At 44.8% G+C, this 27,443-nt stretch overlaps 2 protein-coding genes across 2 annotated transcripts in view; both read right to left on the minus strand.

The window, feature by feature from the left end:
- Positions 1–14,158: 14,158 nt before the first annotated feature.
- hoxb2a (homeobox B2a) lies at positions 14,159–16,942 on the minus strand (the record flags this gene model as incomplete). Its single annotated transcript, XM_079281383.1, has 2 exons — positions 14,159–14,979; positions 16,459–16,942. 2 exons carry the CDS (start codon positions 16,940–16,942, stop codon positions 14,159–14,161), a joined length of 1,305 nt encoding a protein of 434 aa, XP_079137509.1.
- Positions 16,943–24,369: 7,427 nt separating this feature from the next.
- The window catches only part of hoxb3a (homeobox B3a), a gene marked incomplete at both ends in the record, with an annotated part of 4,073 nt that continues 999 nt past the window's right edge, over positions 24,370–27,443 (minus strand). The window contains one exon of the mRNA XM_079282460.1: positions 24,370–25,232. Within this exon, the coding sequence (XP_079138586.1) occupies positions 24,370–25,232 (863 nt within the window). The remainder of the gene's footprint in view (positions 25,233–27,443) is intronic.

The following is a 27,443-nucleotide window of genomic DNA, read 5'->3' on the forward strand; positions in this document are numbered from 1 at the left end:
TCGTTATCTTTTAGTTATTCGCTAAACCGATCAGTGACTGTCATCTCGCACAGTGTGCATCAACAACATGACCGTTAGCTCAGCTTGCTAGCGAGTTAGCTAACTAGCTAGTTAGCTAACTGAGCATTTATATCAATACATAAATGTAACGTTATGTTAAGAAGAACGAGTGAGACTCTTTGTTGGAACAGCTTATGGAACACACAGCAGGAGATATTGCGAACACAACTTGTGGGTGTGTAGTCGTTCTAATTACGTATTTTCAGTCTTGAACTTTAACAGTTTAACAACCAAATGCTTCTTTCTTGACGTGCAATAGTATCTTTTTAAATCCACTAACATCATATGTGTCATACATGGCACAATTCAAAATCGAATCCAAAAATAATTAGTTTCTCGCCTTTGACTAGCGTACATATTCTTATGAAATACGTCCCTGGAAGGTGCGTGACTTTGCTTCTCTATTGTTTAGGTGCGTAACAGCAGCATGAGCGTACTGAAGGTAGACAGACGACCATATTTAAAGAGACAGCAGCGACATGATAGGCTGACGATGTCATTGAGTTGTTGTGCTATTGGATAGAAGAGACCAGCTGATCTAGACAACTGATGTCATGACTGACAGCCTCAAACAATAACAGCAATGAAGTTATGAGTGAGCATGAGTGAGAAGTGACTGACAGATATATGGGAAATAAACTACAAGTCTACACATACAAGAGTAGAGTCTTCCTGACTGAACTCACTAGAGCTTCATTTGAAAGCCACAGGTCTTCTGTGAAGAGTTTCTCTTCTTCTGTGAAGAGTTTCTCTTCTTCTGGTGAAGAGTTTCTCTTCTTCTGTGAAGAGTTTCTCTTCTTCTGGTGAAGAGTTTCTCTTCTTCTGTGAAGTGTTTCTCTTCTTCTGGTGAAGAGTTTCTCTTCTTCTGTGAAGAGTTTCTCTTCTTCTGGTGAAGAGTTTCTCTTCTTCTGTGAAGAGTTTCTCTTCTTCTGTGAAGTGTTTCTCTTCTTCTGTGAAGAGTTTCTCTTCTTCTGTGAAGTGTTTCTCTTCTTCTGTGAAGAGTTTCTCTTCTTCTGGTGAAGAGTTTCTCTTCTTCTGTGAAGAGTTTCTCTTCTTCTGGTGAAGAGTTTCTCTTCTTCTGTGAAGAGTTTCTCTTCTTCTGGTGAAGAGTTTCTCTTCTTCTGTGAAGTGTTTCTCTTCTTCTGTGAAGTGTTTCTCTTCTTCTGGTGAAGAGTTTCTCTTCTTCTGTGAAGAGTTTCTCTTCTTCTGGCCTCTTGACAGACGGACCTTCATACCTCCTGTGGGGGTCCTGACCTCCCGGATGGCTCAGGCTGGTTTCTGTCTTGTCTCAGCTCAGGAGTGGAATGTAAGAATCAGACTGTTCGTGTTTGGGACTTCTGGTCTGCATATTTGGGATGTCCCTCCAGGATGTCTCACAGTCCTGGATCAGGGTGAAGTAAGAAGTACGACTTGAGAGCAGAGAATGTGAGCGTAAAGTTACACATCGATTCAAAGAAGCGCAGCAATCTGATTGGACAAATAAGATTCCTGTCCCTCTGCTGTCTCTGTCCATCCATCTCCTCTAACAGTCCCATCAGACAGGTCAGATAACTCCGGAACCAGGAAGTTACACTCCAGTATTCCTGGAAAACAGTGGAGATGTGTGTGTGTGTGTGTGGGGGGGGGGGGGGGGGGGGGTGTGTGTGTGTGATATGAGGGGCTTTCTGAAGACCATGAAAGATGATATAGGAGGGAGAGTGAAAGGGAGGCATGACTGAGTGGAAGAAATTGTGCTTCCAGACTGCTGACGTTGTTGCATTATCTGTGAAACCTGAACCACTGATGCAGACACATAACAGCATTTATTAACCGTTATTAATAACATTTACAGACACACACACACACACACACACATCTCAACTGATGGGGAAAGAGACAGAGAAAGTAGCAAAGCTCAGAGAAACTTTAATTTTTTGCTTTTCCTTCATGGTCAGTTTGAATGAAAGCAATCTGATGATGGAATGTAACTGCATGCAGCCAGTGTGGTCGGCTATATTGCTTTTGACCAGTGGTATGTGACGACAATAGCCTCGAGTTTGTCAATTTGGGCATAATTATCTTGGTTTTTGGTTGACGCCATCTTGTTTTTTGCGACCAGAAGTGACACGAGAAGGTGGAGCTGAGTACAACCCACCGCTGAATAAATCATTTTTAGGGCCCAAAATTGAGTTGGTAGTTGGTTCGTGAATTGTATGATTTATTAATTGACTGACTGTTTCAAAGTAAATACCAGCTAATTGCTGATGGAGTCGGTCCTACCAACAGTTAGACAGAAGTGCTTTCACAGGACCCGTTGTTTAAGCACACAGTCTGGACTGGAGTAGTCTCTGGTCACTCTTTGCCATGTGGACTGACTTATTATGTCTCGAGGTCAGCATTTTGGTGGTGGCCATCTTGTTCTTCTCCCACACAAGAGGGTAGAGCTAAGTCCATCATAATGCTGAATAAGACGTTGCCGTTAACGTTGATGAAGTGAAACACTGTGAAAGGGTTAAAGTTCTGTGAGACGAAAACACAGACGACTTAGTGACAACGTAGAGGTCAATAGGTCTAACATTGCACATATGATCATGTAAGAACCAGTATTTTCTTCCCCTAAATATTTTGACCGATATCATTGAAAGTAATCCAGCATTACATCTCCTTTGTGGACGGAGGCTTGTGTGCTTCTCGATAACTCAACTCGTCTATGCTAGTTTAACCCTTTAGCTCCCAATGTGTGTTTTTCGGTGCCATCTGAGATGACGTAGCTCTGGCTGATCCTACGACTTGGTTTATTTTGAGAACATTTAATAAAACCCACAAAGCATCTGCGCTTAATTCAGACATGTCTTTTACTCTGCTCATTACTGTGGCCAAGCATGTCAGAGCTCTGATGAATCTCCACACAATAGCGTCTCAGAAGCCATTAGGACACTGCAGCTTTAAGAAACATGTCACACAAGTAGGCGTTTGACTATGTGGGTAAAGGGACGGGCCCTTTGTACTTCCAACCAGATGTTTCCATTGAGTTTAAATAAAGTTAGTTTCCTTGAAGGCAGCATCTAGTGGCCATTAGAAGAACTGCAGCTCAACATCACTGCTGGGAAGAATAATCTACTCGTTAAATACATGAAACTGTTCAAACGGAGGTGAAGAGTTGGAGGCCACAGCAGTAATGTCCCCGTGTGCACAGAAAGATGGGAGCTCGAGGGGATTTCCCTGCTGGCTCGCTGCTATCAGCCGTCAGATAAGACGCTGTCAGCTCGGGCCGCTCTTATCTACACAGCACATTTACACCCAGGCTACGGCAGGGGAGAAGGGCCACAAAGGACAACAACTGCCTCCAGATAATAGCCCTTCATGTTTGTGCATGGAACAGAATGGATTTCATAAGGGCAACTGAGAAATGTTGTGAGAAATGTGAGAGACTAGAAAAGCGCTATAAAAGTACCAACTCTGTTCATCACTTCTGTTTCTCAGAAGATCCAGACTGTAAAAGCATTAACCAAGGAGTGAAAAACGGGTATTTTGTTCTCATGATGAACTAATAAAACCATGAATAACCCATGAAAAGACCAAAGCCAACAGGGAACGTATCTGCCAACAAGTAGTTTATGTGTATCACGGATATCTCTTCTTCCTCTGAGCTCCATTGTACAAATCCAAAAACTATTAAAAACACATCAGCGAGCCACTGTTTGCTCCTTCATTACCATGAACACGCACCGCTGCAATTTATCTTGACTGCACATACACCGTCCTGCTGCCGCAAATACTCGCCAGACCTCCATATGTGGATTAATCCGCCGCTGGAAACAGCCCCCAACAAATGCACCATCTTCCTCTTGTTTGAGTAATGATTCATAAAAACTACAGTGAACAGCTGTTTCAGGAAATGACGAAGCCTTTTAAAGATAAGTATATAAAAACATGAAAGTATATGTTGTTGATTCATCCCATCTTCAGTAAGAACCAAGAGGCTTTGGGCTGAGAGCCACTACAGGGTAGAGAAGTCAGAACGTTTCATTTTGGTCTTTTTATGAAATAAGAAAGAATTTAGAAGAACTCCAACCGGCTGCCCTTCTGTGGAATGTCACATCTTGTTCAGAATGAACTGAAAGGATTTAGTAACAGATGGTTACCTCAGTCAGTGCTCTGTACTGTCACAGGACGGTCACAGTACTCGTGGAAATACTTCATTTGTTGAGGATGACCCCTTTAACTATGTTATACAACAAACGACTACCAGAGAAAATGGGTTTCAGCTTCTTTTGTCAATAAAATGAATTCCTGAAATCCACCATGAGCGTCTCTCTCTAAAATATTTATTATGGAACCGATGGACAACCTCATGTCATGGTGACGACTATGACCATGTCCACTCATATATGTACTGAACTGAAAACCAATGGGTGCTGTGAATGCATTGTTGTCTACTGTTGGTAGTACTGGCGCGTCAGCTGTTATTTACCTTTGAATCATCTCAATATCCCGGCTCTGACTGACTGCAGGGGAAACACTCAACACAAATAATCAATCAAACAACGGACAGAGACAACTTCAGAATTCACTTAATTCCAGCTTCTCAAAAATGAATACTTTCTGCTTTTCCTATTATATGTTGAGGTTTAAATATGAACATGGGCTGGTCCGGTTCTGGTTTTCTTTAACTGACCTTTTAAAGACCAAATGATGAATTGATTGAAAGAGATAATAATCAGCAAATTAAACAATAATGAAGATCAGTTACAGCCCTTGACATGGTGAAGTTTGATCAATCCAACATCTGGAGAAACACTCCACTGACCTCTGGACTCTGGTTAAATTGCTAAACTTCAATATTTTTATTGACAAACTCTTCAGTCAGTCAAAGCACCTCTGAAAACATTCCAGTTCATTTCCTCACCATTTGGTGACCAGCCAGATGTTCATGTGACCGCCCTTCATCGATGAGGAGTCTCCTTTTCTCTGCAAACACGTCAGCAGTTGCTTCGGCTGCAGATATCAAACGACAAACAGCTACTTTCGTTGGTCGGAGCACTCGAGGCTTCCAGATGCTTTTGAAGTCTTGAGTTCAGCTATTTGGTCGTCGCCATCTTGGTTTTTGTCCGTCGCCATCTTGGTTTTTGTCCGTCGCCATCTTGGTTTCCTGAAACTAGAAGTGACACATCTAGAGAGGAGCTGAGTGCGACTGAAGACTCTATAAGTTGAACCTTCATGAACTAAAAACACACAGTGAAGTTGTTCCATGAAAACATCGAGAACGCTCTGGTAGAGACCTGTCAATCAGCGTGTAGCCCCGCCCTAAAGCATCCACTGCTTTATGGTCTGTGTGACTCTAAATGGACCATCATGTACTAAATGAACATCATGCTGTATTGAAGAAGACTTGAAACTAGAGATTGAGACATAAACTCATGTTTACAATGTTTACTGAGGTAATAAATCAAGAGAGAAGTAGAGTCATTTTCTCATAGACTTCTATACAACCAGAGGAGTCGCCCCCTGCTGGTCGTTAGAAAGAATGCAAGTTTAAGACACTTTCATGTTGGCTTCAGTCTTCAGACCCGGAAGCTTCGCCTGGTTTGGACCGATGGAAAAAAGCTGAGGGGCGTAAACATGAAGTCACACATACTGACATGTAACTCATCGGCTGGACAGTTTTAATGATGTCAGTGGTTCACCTAAATAACATGGCCGCTGGTTCGGGATCTGAGATGACCACTCAGCAGTCTACTGGATGATAATTGGTGCAGTTGGATTGACCGACAATTGTCTGTGTCGGTCCCTTGGTAAATACCAGTAAATCCTGTGGAATGGCACTTTATTGACCTCTTACAGAGAGACTGCAAGGGGTGCACCAACACACACACATTCACAGAGTGATGTGTGTTTAGTGTGTATCCTCCGAGGCTCCTACCTGACAACTCAATGCACAGTGTGTGTGTGTGTGTGTGTGTGTGTTTGCATGCAGACAACCATGCAGCCTCCTCTTTCTCACACACCTAAACTGTGAATTGATGGCGGCCCTCAGAGGCGGAAGCATTGATTATCTGACTCTGAGCTCCCCTTACACAACGGATGCTAACTTAGCTTAGTTAATGCTATTAAACACACCGTTCACACACATAGAATAAACAGAGAAGTATGGAAATGATTGGCTCCGTGCGCATATGCATGATGTGACAGACATGCACAGCATGCACAAGCGTGAACGGTGGCTGACTGTTATTCCAGCCATGACCCTGCCCTGACCTTCAGCGTGCTCTCTTTCAACCTGACCCCTCTCCCCGGCCGTCCTCGTGGCTCCGCTTTAAGGAGAGGCTCTGTTTAGGCTAACCTTGAGGGTCCCAAAACACACAAGTCATAGAAGTACTGTATGTATGTACTGTATGTATGTACTGTATGTATGTACTGTATGTATGTACTGTATTATTTGTGTTGCTGGAATAACTTTCTTTCTTCGGGATAACATTACTTTAAAAATGAAAGTCAGGTTCAGGCTATCAAAGCACTGAAGTTCGGTTTGGGCTTAATTGGCTGCGTACAGTTTGGTTTAGGCAAGAGCAGCACCGCGCGGTGTCGAGCAGCAGGTTTCTGGTTGAAAGGCCTGTTTGTTGGACCATCCACTCCCCTCAGCAGCCATAATGTGTCTTTCTGGATATCATAGACTACGTCACTTGCTCTGGCTGTTGCATCGTCACGTGGATGCATTTCATTTGCGTGTCCACAAGGATCCCAATTGTCTTTCCATTGACATTGTTTTCACGCTCACAAAACAGACAATTTGCTTCCATCTACAGAAACCAATAGATTCCATTGGGTGAATGCTCACAACCTCACACTGGGCTGGCTTATGAACCCTTACAGTCGGGTTGCCAGGTTATGAAAAAGAATCCGTCTATGATGTAATAATACAGGTATAAATGTTGGTAACACATTAACAGTTACTCATGGATTTTACTTTATGACATGTATTCAATTATAAATGTTAGTAAGTCAACAAAAAAAGTTTTTCTGTTAAATAATTCATACATTTTGCAGTCATAAATGTCAGGAAGTTATTAGGAAATGGATCAAATTGGGCAATGCAAAAACAGTTCTGGCTTCATATACTTTGAAGGCTGAGGCAGGACGGACGGTGAAGTGACAGTTGGTCCCTCTAGTCGTCAGCAACGAACACTGTCTGCGTGTAACGTCAGTGCAGCGCAGAGCAGCAGGACGGCTGCGTGTCGGGGGGGAAAGCTTCCTCTTGACGTTGCGGGATGATTCACCAGAGCTGCTAAGTGGGTGATCTATCATGCATGAGTTATGCAATATCATACGCACACACACACAGAGGAGGCAGAAATCATAACAGTGACGGTGATGCAAGAGATAAAGGAGCAGTCCGCATATTACAGCATGGCAGCAGGCCGACAGGCGGTGACAGCCAGGAGAGAGAGAGATTACTGGAACACAAACACACACACAGACACACACACACACACACACACACACACACACACATACAGGCACTCAGAGGGTGAGATATGTCTCCCAGCATAGAGATGTACTCTGCTGTAATCTCTTTGTCTACAAGATACACTTAGATGGATGGTTACAGGAGAGAGAGGCTGTGTTTCAGTCACACTCTTCAGTCTGCAAACCCACGAACATGCTTTACAGAGCTTCGTGTAGGTAGTGTAGACGTGTGGGTCTTTATTTGCAAGTTTTCATCTTTTTTTAACGCATAGTTTTGCTTTAATTCTCTCTTAATACCACCCTCACCTGCCATTTGTGCATTAAAAGTGCCTCCTCTGCATGCTGGCTGTGATTCCTATCTGCACAGGTGTAAGATATGAAATATCAAAAGATGCGTTCCACACCGAAGCAGAAGCTGATGAAATGCTGTCATAAAGGTCCAAAGGTTGGTTGGTGTCGGGGCTACCATACCAAAACAGAACATCAGCTTGTGATGAAAAGCATCTTTGGAAGACGCCCACCGAAGCGTGATTGTGAGCATCGCTGAAGGGAAAGCACACCTTTCAGCTTGTTGTATTGCACAGATGTCATTTACTCTGGCTGAGAGCCAATCACAGTGCAGTACAGACCAGCTGCAGATGTGGTCGGGCCAATCCGATGTCGCAATACATATGCATGTTCTGCAACATTTGCATAACGTTCATGTGGTGTTTTTCTGATCCCAATAAGACGTTGTTATGTCAGGTGTACCCAAATACTTAATTGCCACTAAAAATATGACCTAAATATTGTTGTTCTAATATGTCTTATTCAACGGTGGAGTCCAGACCCATAAGCCACACAGTCACAGTGCCGTCCTCCCTCTGCTCAAACAGTCTCCCCTTCAGTCTCAGAATAGAGTTGTAACACTTACTGAACAGAATAGTTTCTTTAGATGCTTCAGAGGAGTGAATATCAACATTAACATTTCATTAAAGAATTGTGGAAAATCTAAATATGTATGAAATAATATAATAATATAACACTGAACTTTGGCTCTGCGTCCTGGTCCAGTCCAGTCCTCACAATATTAGTCTATGGTTCCATAAGTTATACACAACAGTATTATTCATGTGATCTGCAGCATTGGGCCATCAGTCAAGCCGGCTCAGCCAGATTCCACTTTTTACTTTTCAAATGTAGAATACTATTTATTACATGGCTGGGCTGAATACTTGATGGGTAGTATTTATACCTTTGGCATTTATCAAACATAATAATAACTGTTATTTCACTCGAATGTTTGTCAGGTACAAAGTCACAGAGCAGCTCTGGAAGTTGCTGCCGATCAAGACAAGCGAGCATATTAACACAAGAGGAGACAAGTTCACTTGATCACTGATTCCGCAATTCACTCTCGAGGTGTTTTTTCTCTTGCTGTGCCATATAGCTACGCCTGCAGCTGCTTATCTTAGCTTAGCATGACGAGTGTTTTTGCAAATGTTAATGCGTCTCAAACTCTTCTGGAACCACACCTGTGAAGAGCCACATTCTGGATCTTCTTTGAAGTGACCAGCTGATGCTGAAGTGACAGGTTCAAGATGTATTACTGATAGGGCTGCATAGGTCAGTATTAAATGCGTATTTTTAAACTGATTCAAGTTCATCAGAGGGTGCCTTAGATCAGTGGAGTTCCCCATGGCTCTATTCAGGGGCCACTGCTGTTTTTTGCCTACATGTTGCCACCGATTTACCTTGAACACGAACAAAACCTTGATTTTTATTGTAATACACACATTCTCTGATTCTTTTACTATCCTGTGACTTGACCCCCTACCGGATTTATAAATTACAGCGAAGCATGACACTACAGTAAACATCCTATTCATTTGCGCTAAACCAAAGTATCAAAGATTCAATCTTTCAGGAACTTGCAAACTCTTCTGTGCATTTGTTATCCTGTCTCACTGTGTAGCTGCCTGAGCAAACCAGAACTGTCTTCAGTGAGTTCACAACCCGCCAGACGGACTCAGCAACAGGGAAACATGCTGTTTTAGTTCCTTCTACCAAACATATCAAAGCGTGCATGCCAGGGACCACGAATAAATCGAACTCTGGACTTTTGGAGGTCTGAAGGACTAGATTGAAGGTGATCATGCTTTTCTGCAGGACCCCGAAGCAGATCAGTTTACGAAAATGAAGTGAATCAGATCTCCTTTGGAATCCCTTCTGAAGACACACTTGCTTCTTTGAATACATGTTTTTAAAGACTTTTTATTGTGAAAGATTTTAGTTTCATTTCATTTTGTGCATGTTTTTTTATTGTGTCTTTTATCTCATTTGCTATTTGTTTAGTTTATTCTTAAATTGTTTCTACTTTTCTGAAGCACTTTATAATTGCTTGTTATTATTATTATTGGTGCCTGTTGGGAACTCCATCAGAATCAGGACCTTTAATTGCAGATGTTGCACATACAAGGAATTTAAAACGTGTGCTCACTTGCATGGAGCTCAGATGAGTTCTGTAGGTTTTGTCGTTACCACACAAAGGGAGCTAGGCTGCCTTCATTACGCTGATCCAGCATTAGTGTGTAATCATCAGTCAGACTGAACTCTGAATGATTCTATTTCATGCTTTGCCACAGTTTAAGGATCCAATAGAAATACCAAGATGTGTATTGTTTGAATGAGGCCCAGATGAAGAAGAGAGGAATGACCTCTGCTTGTGGTTGAAAGGAAACCAGAGAGCACTATGGGAGCTAAGCCTCTTCAGTCTGTTACTCCTCACTGCTGTTTGCAGCTTATGAAGTCCACATTTAGCTTGAACACATAATGCTCTGATCAATGCACCACATATGTAAAGAGAAACTAGAAGATGCTTTATCCAAATGACAACATGTGTGTCCTCATTGTTACTCAATGGCTGGACTTTCAGCATGTTGATGGGACTATGTTACTGTGGTTTTAATGGTCAGGAAGTCTTTTCTTACACTTGTTTCACGATAGACATGCAGTGTGTCATATTGACACTGAAACTGAAATGCTCATGCACCAACCGATTTAGTTCACTGGTTGTGTTGCCAATATCAACCAAGTCCATGTTCCTCATTCAGTATGTTTGCAAATATACATTTTTGATGATTCGATTATAATTACATTTTTTATATCCTGAAATTATCATTATTATTATTATTATTATTATTATTTATAGTATTATTATTATTGCTATTATTGTTATTATTGTTATATTTAATGTTATCATTGTTATTTAACAATCAGCCATAAACCGATAAATCTGTAGCCTAAAAGAAAAAGCATCTTTCTTTCTTCTTGACTCTCCCTATTACGAACACACACACACACACACACACACACACACGCGCACACACGCACACACACACGCACACACGCACACACACACGCACACGCACACACACACACACGCACACGCACACGCACACACTCACACACCATGCCTGTCACACTGAGCCTGTCATCCTGTAATGGCTGCCACTGCTCATTGTTCACATCCTGCTTTGTCTTCAGCGCCATTTTGATTCTGTGGGAGGAGGAGCAGCTAGTTAGCATCACACACACACACACACACACACTAATGGCAGCCATGCTAACTCATGGGTTGCTCCATGGTCACCCTGGCAGCTTACTGGTGGGAGAGAATCTGCAATGCCGAGCTAGAGTCAGGTTCCATGCTCCTAAACTACACATAGAGCGTGAGTTGTGCTGCTCTGGGGTCAGCTCTGGTGTCCCACACGTTCTAAGTGAAAGGCTGCAATGGAAGCTGCCTCTGGTGTGCTATGCTAACCATTAGCTCCTTCTCAGCTGAGCTAAGCTAATGCGATGGAGGAAAACAATGACCCAGCCTGGCCTCAGACCGTTTCTCCTGTTTTTATCTGCTCTGGAAAAATACCTCATTCTCGGGTTATCTCTGTGTAAACACCAGCTGAACCACACTGGGCATGCCAGGCTATATACCAGGCTATATCAGGCTATATATCAGGCTATATCAGGCTATATATCAGGCTATATACCAGGCTATATCAGGCTATACCAGGCTATATACCAGGCTATATCAGGCTATACCAGGCTATATACCAGGCTATATCAGGCTATATCAGGCTATACCAGGCTATATACCAGGATATATACCAGGCTATATATCAGGCAATATACCAGGCTATATCAGGCTATATATCAGGCTATATACCAGGCTATATCAGGCTATATATCAGGCTATATATCAGGCTATATATCAGGCTATATATCAGGCTATATCAGGCTATATATCAGGCTATATATCAGGCTATATCAGGCTATATATCAGGCTATATATCAGGCTATATCAGGCTATATCAGGCTATATATCAGGCAATATATCAGGCTATATATCAGGCTATATATCAGGCTATATATCAGGCTATATATCAGGCTATATATCAGGCTATATATCCGGCTATATCAGGCTATATATCAGGCTATATCAGGCTATATATCAGGCTATATATCAGGCTATATCAGGCTATATCAGGCTATATATCAGGCTATGTATCAGGCTATATCAGGCTATATATCAGGCTATATATCAGGCTATATATCAGGCTATATATCAGGCTATATCAGGCTATATATCAGGCTATATATCAGGCTATATCAGGCTATATATCAGGCTATATATCAGGCTATATCAGGCTATATATCAGGCTATATCAGGCTATATATCAGGCTATATATCAGGCTATATCAGGCTATATCAGGCTATATATCAGGCTATATCAGGCAATATACCAGGCTATATATCAGGCTATATCAAGCTATACCAGGCTATATACCAGGCTATATATCAGGCTATATATCAGGCTATATCAGGCTATATCAGGCTATATATCAGGCTATATATCAGGCTATATATCAGGCTATATATCAGGCTATATCAGGCTATATATCAGGCTATATATCAGGCTATATCAGGCTATACCAGGCTATATATCAGGCTATATCAGGCTATATATCATGCTATATACCAGGCTATATATCAGGCTATATCAGGCTATACCAGGCTATATACCAGGCTATATATCAGGCTATATACCAGGCTATATCAGGCTATATATCAGGCTATATCAGGCTATACCAGGCTATATACCAGGCTATATATCAGGCTATATACCAGGCTATATATCAGGCTATATATCAGGCTATATCAGGCTATACCAGGCTATATACCAGGCTATATATCAGGCTATATACCAGGCTATATACCAGGCTATATATCAGGCTATATATCAGGCTATATCAGGCTATATATCAGGTTATATCAGGCTATATATCAGGCTATATATCAGGCTATATATCAGGCTCTATACCAGGCTATATCAGGCTATATATCAGGCTCTATACCAGGCTATACCAGGCTATATACCAGGCTATATATCAGGCTATATACCAGGCTATATATCAGGCTATATACCAGGCTATATACCAGGCTATATCAGGCTATATACCAGGCTATATATCAGGCTGTATAGTTATGTGGTGGATGATAGTGTGGGGAAACTACAGGGAGCCACGCATTAACACTTACAAATAATCTGCATTCAGTCCACATTATGAGTTAAAATTAAAATGCATATTAGAAGATTAAAATACGATCAAAATTACACATTGTTTAGTAAAATAACAATCTGAACCTTAATAATTATAAAAGATTTATAAAAAGGGAAGTAGAGGCTTATAATGAATTGCAATATATAAATATAGCATGAGAATTATTTATACTATAAAATAGCAGATACAAAATATTACACTCGTGTAAGTAATAACAGCAACAAAATAATAATGAAGAGAACAATAAATGGTCAAATATGCTGCTAAATGTTCACTTTGTATTATACTTAGCGGAAGAACAATTGCACTGAATTCTGATTTTAAATGCTGCACGTATCCACATCATTATTATAAAGGAACCTCTGGAATTCATAAAACAAAACGACATGGGCCACATCTTAAATGTTTGTGTTTTTTTTATTATTATTATTCCACTATGAAAATATATGTACAATAAATAATTTGGATTTTCACTATTAAAGAATCTCAATAAATAAACTAGGGTCTAAAAGTCGGGTCATCAGCAGGACTTCTCTCTCTGGTCTTGTCTCGTTCAGAGAGAGAAAGAATTCATTCTTCAGTCGGGATAGTTTCTAGAAAGCACTCCAGCTTTCTGCACCTTAGACTCCGTGAACAGTTCCTGAGAAGTTATTAAGGATCCATGAAGCTGCACCAGAATGTACGAGATGAAAGAAATCCACACTGATGAGGTAAATCAGTACAGAACAAAAACAAGAAAGGCAATAAATACCTGAACAAGGGGAGAGAAAAATCCACAAAGTTTCGATCGTGGAAAAGCAAAAATTAAAGATAGAAATCCCTTCGATGTTTAAAATGTAAAAAGAAAATGAAATAAAATGAACTGCAACTCTCTTAAACTAGGTACTACAGTCGTAAAATAAAACCAGCAAGAAGACGAAAAAATAGATTTTAAAAAGGAACAGAATATTAATTCAGAAATGTTTCAGGAATGTTGCCGAGAAGCTTCCAGTGCCGTCTCCTCCGCTCGATTGCTCGTCCACGCGCTCCTTCGTTCTTTGTTTCATGTTTCTCAGAAGTTGAGGTGCTGCAGGTCTATGGTGCACAGTGTGCTCGTGAACAGGTCGAAGTCCTCCTCGGAGAAATCCACCGGGCTATCCAGGGAGCTCTGCAGGCTCGGCGACAGGCAGGCGTCCCCGGCAAAGAAGGCCAGGTCGGGGAGCGATGTCGAGGCGGCGGCGGCAGAGGACGAGGTCGAGGAGACGGAGGAGTCCCGCTGCTCGGAGAACGACGGGGCAGACGCTGCTTCTGCTGCTGCGAGCCCGGCCTCGCCGAGCTGCATCAGGCCCGGTATATCCGCGGGGTTCGTCGCGGTGAACGTTGGCGGAGAGTGGCGAGCCGCGGCAGCGTCGGAGGAGCCAGATGCTCCCGGCAACGGTGGGCGTTCGGGGCGGCTCGGTCGGCCTCCTTTCTCCGGCGTGGGTTGTGCATTGTCCCCGCTGTCATCAGCGTAGGCGGCCGAAGATGGATTGCAGCTCCCCGCCTCGCTGTCCGACTCAGCCTCCCCGGTGCCAGATGCTTCCAGCTGCTGGCTCGAGTACGGAGACGAGGCGTCGGCGCCTTCGAGCGGCTCGAACTCGCCGGATTCGTGGCCTCCGCAGTCCCGGTGGTGCGTTGTCTGGCGCTTGTGTTTCATCCGCCGGTTCTGGAACCAGACTTTGACCTGCCGCTCGGTCAGATCCAGGAGGGCGGCGATCTCCACCCTCCTGGGCCGGCACAGGTACTTGTTGAAGTGGAACTCCTTCTCCAGCTCCAGCAGCTGCGTGTTGGTGTAGGCGGTGCGCAGCCGGCGGGACCCGGCTCCTCCACCATCCAGACTCGCCTGGCTCGAGTCTGCAGAAGACAAATACAACGGAGAGAGGAATTACGTGGAGGATTTATTGTGTGTGATCTGAAAAAGCTATCCTCGTTAATTCTTTATTTTAATTTTATATTTTGTTGAAACTTCAAATTGTAATTTCAGCCTATATTTTATTGCGTGCAGGGTTTCCAGCCAATAAATAACTGCTTCAGCACCGAGCAGAAACCCCCGGGCTCTTCTGTCTGCAATAAAAAATAATAAAACATGAAAAAGTCTCATAAAAAAATACTCCCATTTACAGTAGCAGCCAAAGCCATAACTGTAAGAGCGGACCAATTTGTTGGTTGTTAAAATAATCATAATAATAAAAAGTTAGATAAAGACAGATGATCATAAAGTCAAAGAGGGGTTCTCTCTTCTGTGAAGCTGTGAGGCGGCTGCAGCACGAGCTGAGAGGAGTGCAAAGAGAGAGGGGGAAATAAATAAATCACCGGACAGGGAGGAAATGTGGGGATGTCCACGTGAAACCGATGTGGCGGGAACATAACAAAAAAATCACAAATGTTTTTTTTGTGAATGAGATGCAGGGAAAAAATAAAAGCAGGAAATTGGGAGAGAAAGGAGCTAGAGGGAAAAAAAGAAATTCCACTAAGATGAACGGGGTGGGATTTTGTGTTTAGATGAATAAGAGGGGGGGGGGGGGTAACAAATGCAGTGATTGCTGGAAGTCGGTTTTAAAAGACAGAAATGAGGTAGACCCATGAAGATCAGATTGTGTGCAGCCTGTATTCTGTGTATGTAGCTTATAACCCCCCCCCCCCACACACACACACACACACACACACACACACGCACACACACACCTGCAGCCCCCACCAAACATATTGTGTCCACTGCCTCGCCATTATATTCCCTACACCGCCATCCAATATGGCTGCCATCTCAGTTGTTATGAATATATAATGGCAGGGAAGACGCTGCTGCTGAAATCACAGCAGTGAGCAGAATGAATCCGGCTGCAGGCTGGATAGAGAGGGGGAATACCCACCTCTGTGCGTCTTTACGCACAATTATTAACTCGATGTGGACAATATGCATTTTGCAAATTTGTGCTCTGATGCAGAATAAAACGGAAGCTGGTGTGAGAGGCACGTGCGCTCAGCGTGAAGCTGAATTCCACATGAATGATGTGACAGAGATATACGTGATGGGTGCAGGTTTACATGCGTGATGGGAGAGTGCAAAGCACTGCAGCATAATGCAGTGGTCTGGATATGGCCACCCTGTTGACACAGCATTACAGCACCACACAACACACACACACACACACACACGCACACACTGAGGAAGAAAACGACAATGGCATCTCAAATCCATGCTGTGTGTAATGAATGATGTTTATGAAGTGACATGAAGATGCAGACCGAAAATGAAAGCACTATGCTGCACACCCTTCACGCTCCCACCACACACGGGCACACATACTGGCTCCAGCTTCCCAGCATACCGACCTGTGGGTGACTCGATGCCCGCCGAAGCGTACCCGGAGGCGGTCGGCGACGGGGAGGACGAGGCAGGGGGGATGATGGATCCGCCGCCGCTGGAGCCGCTCCCAGGCTTCGGGCACTTCTTTGAGGACTTCTTCTCCTTCATCCAGGGGAACTCGTGGGTCAGCGGGCCGTCCGGGGCGGCCACGGCCAGGGCAGGGGTCTGGCCGGGCGGGAAGGGCTGCTGGGCGCCCCGGTGGTTCGTCTGGAGGCCATTGGCGACGGAGGTCCTCCGGTTCTGCTGGCTCGTAGCAGCCGGTCTCGGATGGCTGGCTGTGCAGGGGCTGAGGCTGGGGATGGTGTGCTCGAAGGGAGGCGGAATTACTGTCGACTCCTTGATTGATGAAGTTTGAAATGACTCCAGGACGGCTGGGAAGGACGTAAGGCACTCTGCTAGGGACGGCTGGCTGTTGATAAAACCGATCTCCCTCTCAAATTCAAAATTCATAGCTCCCTCGAACCGGCTTCGACCTCAGAACGGCGAGACCCCCGAAACAATCCCTTCCCCAAAATAAAAAAACAAAACAAAAAAAACACACACATAAACGCGCACGCTCGCGCACGCACTCAAGACAATATGGTTTCCTTCGGGGGGAAAAAAGGAAAAAACGCACACGCATGTATAGCTCCCGACCGCAATGGCGTAAACGCGGCGGCTATATAATAATTGTGTAAATTGGTGATATTACTCGCGTATGGGGACCATGGGTAGGCTAAACTGAAGAACTATGGGGCGAAATTGCAGCCAATTCCTGATCATGTGACGCGAAACAGCCAATCGGGTGTTGGGGGGGTCCAGGCCCTGGCGGCGATGGCGATGGCAGTGGGAAGCAGCATTATTTTTTTTTTCCACCAAATGCTGTGGCAACGCGGGGCTGCATCAGGATGGCTGCTATTGTTTGGTCTTAACGGGGGGTAACGTGCGGGGCGGAGGAGAGACGACGAGGCGGCCGCACGCCATGTGCGCCGTGTGGGCGGCGGGTTCGTCGCATCCCATGGACCCGGTGTTATACACGCACAAACTACAGAGCATCTCTCGGACATTTTTGTTTTGGTCCTCTGGGTGATGCTACGGTTAGGGTGGACGGAGCTGGCCGGCACCGTTTACAATATGGCTCCTCGGGAAATAAATCAGTGTTTACAGCACTCAGCTCAAAAATACTTGGAGAGGGTTTTAGATGGCGCAGCAGCTCAGGAGGAGAGGGTGATGGAGGTTCTACTCAGTGGAGATGAGGCAGACCGGCTTGTAGCAGAGCAGAGACAGTTAGAGTTAACAGGGAAGTACTTTATTTTTGTTTTAATCATTGGATCATGTTTTGTTTTTTAATAGTTGCAGGAGCGCGCGTGAGAGAGCTGGAACCCTAAGATGTTGTCTAAATATAATGCCACTAAAATAGCCTTCCCCCTCTCTCCCTCTCTCTCTCTCTCTCTCTCTCTCGCTCTCTCGCTCTCTCTCTCTCTCTCTTCCTCTCTCTCGCTCTCTCTCTCTCTCTCTTCCTCTCTCTCTCTCTCTCTCTCTCTCTCCAGTGTAATGTATGTGTGTTAAAATGTCCGGTGTGTTTACGCAGAGAGAGAGAGAGAGAGAGAGAGAGAGTTCACAGCGAGGTCGCTCCGTGCAGCTAGAAAAAAGGAGGGAGAGCGCGGGTCTCCTGTAGTAAAAGAAAATACTAATAATACAGCAGCAATAATACGAAAGCTAATAGAACGTGAGAGTGTGCTGAGTGGCCTTCAGGCTCAACAGGAAGCACATGTAGATTTTTATGATCTTTTTTTTCCTCATAAAGATCAGGAACTCGGGAGGATATTTTTGGGGAGGGCTCGAGGAGCCCCGAGTGTGGAGAAAATGTGCGGTGATCAATCTTTCACTCCCTGCAAAGAGGCTGACAGCAGCCTCTCTTCTCTCCCTAAATAACAAGCAACCCTCCGCCCCCCCCCCCCCCCCCTTTAGATCCATTACTCACTGTGTTATTATTTATTTATTTTACTTTTTCGCACAGATTCTACGCGCGGCACATGCGCTCATATGTAAACGTCACGCGCTATATTGTATCGGTTGAGGGAACAAAAAATAAATAAATAAATACAAATAATAAAACCACTCAGATACAAATGTTGAGCTCGCCCTCTCGTTCCCATGCCATTTGGCTTCTTCCCGCCTGACACATGAAAGAGACGGCTGAAGGGAAAAAGGCAGAAATGCGCGTGGGAGTGAGGGCCATTGAACGCAGCAGACACAAGCTGCTGCCTGAGCTCCGGCATCACAATGCACTGCGGCCGCTCGCTGTCTGTTCTTCACCTCGTTTTTACGCTCATTTTCTAAATGATATATATTCATTTAAAAAAACAGTATTTTATTGGAAAATACCGACGACTTTATTGGAAGTTTTGATGGCGATCAGAGGCAGTTTTTCCATAGTTATCACACGGGACGCGTGGATTGGTCGAGTGAAAGATTTGTGACTTTTATTTTATTTGGCAGTCAATTCTCTTGTTTTAGGGTTACTCGGTGTAAAACAACTATTATTACCACATACGTTTTGATTTGACCTAATTTAACATATAATTAGTCCACTTAATATTGATAGTTGAGATTTTAAATTCACCAAAGTAAAGTAAAACAAAATCTAAATAAGCAGGATTTTTCTATCGGCTGCTTTTATTTATTATAACTCTTGGTGTTATTATCTGCATGATAGAATAAAGACATCTGTTCTCGTCTGACAGACAACTTTTCCTGAGACATTCGCTGCCTAAACATCGTCACCTTATTAATGCAAGTGTAATGTCTGACCCCAGAGCAGTGCGCGGACCTGGCGGTGAGCGTGTTCCACAGTAATACTGTTTTCAGTATTACTCTGAAGCCGAGCCCTCCGCCTGTTTTTATGAGGCAATAAATTAGATCCAATCTCTGCTTATTGGTGTTTTTATTGTCTGTTAGTCCAACGGAGATGTAAAGGGAAGTGCAGCCATTATTTACGGGAGCCTGATTTATGTCCCAAGTTGTATGCTGCTCTCAGGCCTCTCAGCACAAGCGCGTGCGAGAGAGAGGGGGGGGGGGGGGTAGAGACCATGTGACTGAGCCAAGGCGCAGGCCTCAGGCCTTTTTTCATAAACAACGTCACAGGACACGTTGGATCAGCATGCATGTGACGAGAAAGACATAAGGGAAAAATAGTTGAAAAGAGAGAAACCATTAAAGGGGCAGTTCATTCCAAAATCCATGTTGTCGATTGTTTTGGAGATGTCGTCCGTAGAAGAAGTCGGTCTTCTCTCCATGTAATAGGACGATCACACAAAACTCAACAGCAACCTCTGTTGTTGTGACCACGAGGTCTGTTGTGGCCGATGTCTCCGAAAAAGTAGCCCACTCACAACTACCTATATTCATGAATAGCACCACCGGTAAAAGTGAGAGTATGCGTTTTTGATTTCTGGGGGTGAACTGTCCCTTTAAGAAGAAATGTGTCTTGGGTCCCTATCTGTTGAAAAGGGTCAAACTATTCTGACCCCAAGAGGGGAAATGAACATCCTCAGCAAGAGCAAAGTAAATGAAGTCAGCCCAGAGAGTTAACACTCAGCAGTCAATTATGAAAAGAAAGTCAAATAAACGATCAACCAGGAGGTTAAAGAGACCAATAGATTTAAATAACTCCAACTTTCTCACAGAGATGAACTTAAAGAAGGAAGAGACGGCTCCACAGAGCTTCCAACCACCACATGGCCTCGCTCACCACTTCAAGTCACAGCACTTATGTTCTACCTCTGGATTGAAAGAGGTCAGATGGGGCGTTCGTGTCTTGCTCAAGGACACCTCAGCAGCAGCGTTTGCGTGTTGATCAGAGTCGCCTTTGAACAGAACGGATTACCTCAACATGAAAACAACTCTATTTTAAATCATGAAATTGAGTCTTAAATGTTTTCCCAGCATCTGGGTCAGTCAGATATAATCCTCCAGATGCTGTGCAACACTGAGAGCTTGTGCTGGTGAACACCGACGGTGCTGTCAGACACAAAGAACAGAGCTAAAGTCAATGAGTCCTTCTCAGAGAGAGGACTCTTGAAAAAGAACAAGCAGCAACAAGTATCAGGTTTTAGTTCAGGAACAGTTCTTGGATCCGACCTCAGACCTTCACTGGGATGGAGGCCGGTGTCTGACACACATCGGCATGTGTGGGTCGTTGCTAGTAATCAGTTCAGTAAATGAACACCAGCCAGCGGAATAGCAGCAGAGCAGCATGCACTGGAACAGCCTGCAGCCGCTTTGCCTTCTTTCTAAAGCCTCAAAAGAGACGAACAGCAGATTTGAAGTTTCCCGAAAGATTTCTTCTTTACTTCTGACATGTTACACGTCACTCTCGGCTTCACAAGTAATTATTCGGAGGGTTTTGTGACAGCGATGCTGTGCTTTAGCCCCGAGGTATCGACCCGATATCCAATGCTGACCCGTCAGTGTCAGGTCAGCCCCGCTCGTTGGAAAGAAGTCACACCAGATCCTCCACCGTCACATCACATGGCGGTAGAACGCGCATGATCCCCACGCCGGGACGCAGCACACAGCAGCTTTAAAGCAAAGCATTGTGGGAGATAAACAGTCATTTGTCCTGCAGCTTTACGTCGTACTTTGAGAAAGTGGTTTTTCATGTTGCTCTGTGGTTCTCTCCTTGAGGTCAGCTGATTTTAAAGGGACAGTATTGACATTTTGTCCAAGTTGATAATCAACAAAAACATACTTTACTTTAAAAGTTGAGGTGATTTTCACAGTTGTTTTGTCACAGTTGGTTAAAGTCAACACAACTGGCCGCAGCAGGTTTTGACCTGACAGCAACACTGCTGATACGGACGATAACGTTTGAATAAGGACCTGAGAATCATAAACAAACCGAAGATATCTGTGAATAACATAACATTTTATTCAAGAATTGTTCGACAGACAACCCTCTCAACAATGAAAGAAAAGAGGAGCTACAAAGGACAAAGAAAGACTCGTTCTTTTTCTCCAGCTAGTAGTTTGTCTAAATGTTTGCGACTATGCACGGACGCGTCAGCGATCCCCATCCTCGCCTGTTTCCCTGTACAAGCCAAGACATGTATGTACAAGGGTCATTATAGGAACATAGAAACTACGTATTCTTCTAAAATACAAGAACTAAAAAATAAAATGTAACTTCAGTACAATGGACAAGAAGAAACACAACGTTTTTTTTTCTTTCATAACAGGTAAATACTAAAAAAGTACAGTATTTTCTCGATATAAATACATGAAGGATAAATAATAATAATACAAAACAGAAAGTCTTTTTTTAAACTGGCTATAACAAATAAATATTCATATATGAATGTTCACCTGAACACACATTGGCGGAAGACGCTTTGATTGGAGGGCCTTCCGTCTTCAAAATAAGATTTCATCATCATTATTATTTTTACCTTTAACCATCAAAATGTAAACTCTAAGTGCAACAATGACGCCCGGATGTGAAAAGCTTTTGTGTAGATCTACACTTTAAAAAAACAAAAACAATACGGGAGGTTTATTCCCAGAACAGCAGAAACCGTTCAACAAATAAACCCGGTTGTTTTTAACAAAACAAAGTGTGACACACATCAGCTCACATATCTGGGACATGCATTTATGTTCAAATATATACCCTGTATCCATGTTACAAGTCAAGATATGTGAGAACAAAACAAAACGATATAGGACAAATTCTGCATTGGTGTTCGCTGATGTAGCCAAAGAGAAACCTTCCAAAGAGAGAGAGAGAGAGAGAGAGAGAGTGAGAGAGTGAGAGAGAGAGTGAGAGAGTGAGAGAGAGAGAGAGAGTGAGAGTGAGAGAGAGAGAGTGAGAGAGAGTGAGAGAGTGAGAGAGTGAGAGAGAGTGAGAGAGTGAGAGTGAGAGAGAGTGAGAGTGAGAGAGAGAGTGAGAGAGTGAGAGTGAGAGAGAGTGAGAGACAGAGAGAGAGTGAGAGAGAGAGACAGAGAGTGAGAGAGAGAGAGAGTGAGAGAGAGAGTGAGAGAGAGAGACAGAGAGTGAGAGAGAGACAGAGAGAGAGTGAGCGAGAGAGACAGAGAGTGAGAGAGAGTGAGAGAGAGAGAGAGTGAGAGAGAGACAGAGTGAGAGAGAGACAGAGAGATAGTGAGAGAGAGAGACAGAGAGTGAGAGTGTGAGAGAGAGTGAGAGACAGAGAGAGTGAGAGAGAGAGACAGAGAGTGAGAGAGAGAGTGAGAGAGAGACAGAGAGAGAGTGAGAGAGAGAGACAGAGAGTGAGAGAGAGAGAGTGAGAGAGAGGGGCAATGACTTACCCAAACATAAATAAATAGTGTTCTCCACTCTTATTATTTACCCTGTGTCGATGATGTGCTAAAACAAGAACATTAAAATGTCTCTTCCATGTCCTCTCCTGTGTTTGTGTAAAGATGTCAACAGCTGCTCACCTGGCTGTGGATGTATGTCAACAAAAGGAAGCTAGCTTAGCATTGCTGTGCGTGTGGGCGTGTGTGTGTGTGTGTGTGTGGAGGCGCGAGCTTCGCTTAGCGCAGATGTGCGTCTACATGGGAGCTAGCTTAGCCTTTGAGCTTGTAGCTTCTTAAACCCTGTTTAGATTGATGGGAGGGGGCGGTGGGTGCACATGTGGTTGATGTGTGTGTGTGTGTGTGTGGGGGGGGGGGGCTCCTTCAGAAGCCATGTGCTGCTGCCACAGACAGGAGCCGGTGGGTTAGTATTGCTTCGGTCTGGCAGGAGGCGGGAGGAGACAGCGGGAGGGGAGGACGTCCAGTGTTTGTCACGTGACCTCGTATGTTGTACACGTGTGCTGCTCACCACGCAGCTCGGCCCGGCTGACAACAACCCGTGCTGCCATGTGCTCAGCGTCATCAATCTGACCACCTCGTCAACCCGCTCACTCAAATCTCAACTATTTCATTTACCAGGCGGGAGAGCTGCTTGTTGTGTGTGTGTGAGTATATCACCAGCGTACAGTTTGAAACATGCTAAACATGCTAGCTGAGCTACAGCTGCAGTGTGCTCCACCCACCCACCCACACACACACACACACACAACGCGTTGCATTTATTTTGCTGTGTACATTATGCAAAGAGAATGCACTGACACAACTGACACAAACACTGACGTGTTTGTTTTTCTGTTGCTGAGATATTCTGCAACAGAAGAACTGAAATAGTCCACATCGCAGTTTTCTGATTGACAGCGCAGACTGAACTACGGCGCTCGCCTTCAGCTGCCGATATGTCTCTGCACCGGTGCCGCCAGATCAGCTTCCTGACATTTGTGGTCCCCGGGGGGGGGGCGTGGGAGACGTTGACTGGACACTTCTTCTCCCGCGCCTACAATATGCTTCACCTGGGACGCTGCAGAGTGTAAATTGCTCTAAAAAGGCTCGTGTAAAAGAAATCATTTCCTTGTACGAGGATGTAAAATAGTAAATTTGGTCCCGGTTATTAAAAAATACTTGTACATGTTTGGCAACTACCGTTGATTTCAGTCGCGCGACACTGCGGAGCGCCTTCAGTTTAGGTTTCTGAGCAACATAAATGGTTTGTGTTCATGCTTCTTAATAACAGGCACAAGCATTGTGTTTCTTAAATCAAATGAGCTGCACTTGAAAGAGAGCAGTGAAGGCTTAGCCCTATTCAGAAGGCCGTGGAAACAAGGTGGCTGGACAACACAGGTGGACAGGTCCACAGCAAAGGACCAACTGGACGGCCCGTCTGTCTCCCGTTGTCTCTCCTGCCGTCCCGTTGCAGCAGTAGAGTCCCCGTATGTCAGTTCGTCTGTCAGTGAGTCGCGTGGTGTCACGCCTTCTGTGAGTTGTCTTCACTACTTCCTACGTTTTCGGTTTTTGTTCCAAACCTGCTACAGGTGAGTGAGCTTGGGTGCTTCCTGGATTCTGCCCTGAGTCGAGGTGTGGTGAGCCGACAGCTCGGTATACGTCGGGTGCGTGGGCGGGTCGCAGGGCCCCGGGGGCCCCCCTCCGCCCACGTGGTGCTGGTTGGCGGCCGACATGGGCCCCGCGCTGTTGTAGTCCATGGTTTGGTGGTGGGGCGGCGTAGGGCCGAGGTGGTTTAGCCCGTACATGGAGGGCCCCGAGCCGGGCATGGGTTCCACGTAGCTGCCGCCCCCCACGTAGACTGGACTGGCCTGCATGTTGGTGGGAGTCCCGTAGCCAGCATTGTTGGCCTGTACTAGGCCATGGTGAGGATGGGGGTCGCCGTAGTCCGGGTCCGGGGCGCCGTACTTCTGTTGGGGGGGACAGCCCTTCATGGGGACGTTGGAGTAGGCAGTGGACATGGAGTAAGACACTCCCTGGTGGGGTTTGCTGAAGGACGGCGGAGACGGGACGTCGTAGCCGACCCCGCCTCCCCCTACCATGGGGTGCATGGAGTTGAGGAAGCTGGCGGAGGACTGCATGGTCAGGGGCGGGGAGCCGGTCGGCGAGGGGCCCCCGGAACTGGAGCTCAGGCCCTTGGACTTCTGGTCCTTCTTGTACTTCATGCGCCGGTTCTGGAACCAGATCTTGATCTGGCGCTCGGACAGGTTGAGCAGGTTGGCCATCTCCACGCGGCGCGGCCGGCACAGGTACCTGTTGAAGTGGAACTCCTTCTCCAGCTCCACCAGCTGGGCGCTGGTGTACGCCGTGCGGGCCCGCTTGGACGACGCCGACGAGCCGCCGGTGGGACTCTTCTCCCCGCTGCTGCCGCTCTCAGCTCCTCCTGATGCTGGAGGGTAGAAGAGAGGAGATCACACGGAGGAAGGGATGATGGCAGGGATAGAAGTCCATGGCATGTCACAAAACAGAGGAAAACAGGGGCACAAAAAACCCGAAGAATAAAGAGAATGAAAATGGGAGAAACGTACACAAAACATTGTAAAGGGGAGTCAGTAAGAAGCAGGTACATGATGATGGACTGAATGGAGAGAGCCAGAGAGGAAGAGAGAATACAACACACTCAGGCTGCATGCTGGAGGGGATTGAAAACATTCAGGTTCTTAATAAAGCAGAGGGGGGTCCGGGCGTGCTGGCTGAATTATCCCCCGATATTAGTTGTCAACACTTCATAACAGTGGCAGTTATTAAGAGACGGAGGGCTCCGGCGCTGGCCGAGGGCAGCCAAATTGCATCTTGGCTGGAAAGACAAACCCCCGGCAGCAGCAGCGGCAGCGGCAGCGGCAGCAGCAGCGGCAGCGGCAGCGAGGCCGACCGCGCTCTCCTCAGACAGCTCGCCGAGAAAACCTCACGCTGCTGTGTGAGTTACACCGACTCATGAAGAGAGGTGTTCTACGATAGCTGGCTATCTGACACAGAACGGGCTCAAGTAGTCTGATATATACCTTAATACATAGAAGCCGCTGCTTTATCAGTCAGTCAGGTTTTGATAAAAACAAGCCGGGATGTTGAGAGGATGAGAGGATGAGAGGACTTCAAAGCCCGTCACACACGCTGTTCACGCTCACAGTGAGGAGCACCAATACATGCTGACACGTTATATTAAGGCCAACAAGCGTTACTTAATGGGTCATAAGGCCTTTATAAGTCCTGAAAAGATGCTTATAAACAGTATGTGTTATCAAGACTATAACAAGTGTTAGTAATACCATCATCACACATTTATTGTATGTGTTTATATGTTTATAGTTATTAATAAGTGCATTATTATGTTGTATTGTCCTTATTAATGATGATCATACATGTACACTTATAGTCTTATAAACACTTGTTCATGTTAATAAGCATTGTAAAAGGACTCATAAGCCGTATTGCCTGTTAAACAACAGTAATCACGAGGACCTCAATGAAGCGTTAACAAATAAGGTTGATTTTGTAAAATGAGTTTTTAAATTCAGAGTTTGGGTAGCCTGTATCGTGACTGTTTATTTTGTGAATCACTGCCGTTGCTCAGCAGAACCCTCTGGGTCCACACGTACTGACGATATCACCGTCAGCAGATACCATCAGCAAACAGAAGCTGAACAAACAACTCACAGCTTAACTTCACAGATAAACCAGATGATCTAAACTGAGTTGCCAGTTTATTAGGTACACCTAATGGACCTATACTGCAGCAGCAGGTTGAGTGTTGTAATGCTCAGTGTGATGCTGTTGCATCATACTGAGCATGTTTCTAATATCATCGCCAACACATTCATAGCAATGAGGGCAGAGTGAGAACCCTCCCTCAGCACAGCTCAGCAGAACCACCAACTCCTCCAACGCAGAGCAGCCTCCGGGAGGCTTGCTGTGTAGGTGAGCCTTGTACACACGACTACAAGAGGTCAAAGTTGAGGGAGGACGTTGATTTAGTTTGCGTTTGATGTTTAATAACCAGCGAGTTATAACGACCTAAAATGTTCCATGAGATTATGAAGTAAAGAAATATTAAAGAGACTAAAGTTGCAAATGTAGGACATGTGTGGTGTGATGAGGTGTAATCTCGGGGGAATATTCAAAGTGTTTTTCTCATAAATGAACCACTTTAATTGGAGAGATTAGAGGTTGTTTCATGTAATATTTGTTTTTTCTGTCTGAATACTACCCCCTCCCCCTCCCTCATACTTTTTAATTGTATTCATTTGATTTTTTTTATGCCTACAATGGCCTTTATATGCCTTTTTATGCTGGAGCTATGAAAACAAAAAATGTATTGTTGTCTTCGATCTTTCCAGAGTATTCATGTATGTGTGAACATACTTTTTGTTTTTCATGTGCCGTGAGCATGAATGTCTAAAAGTCACTTCATAATCTGAACGCAGACACTGTGAAGGTTCCACGTGTCATCAGCACTGAAAGACGGGTCGGTGCTGCTGAAGCACAGGACTCAGCAGCAACAGCTGTTTACTCCAGACAGAGGAGCTGTTATGAATATGTTGTTATGTACGGCCTGCCATGCCTTCATACCAATGACAGCACGCTCTCTCTCTCTCTCTCTCTC

This window comes from Melanostigma gelatinosum, assembly GCF_949748355.1.
Source record: "Melanostigma gelatinosum genome assembly, chromosome: 13".
Taxonomy (NCBI): domain Eukaryota; kingdom Metazoa; phylum Chordata; class Actinopteri; order Perciformes; family Zoarcidae; genus Melanostigma; species Melanostigma gelatinosum.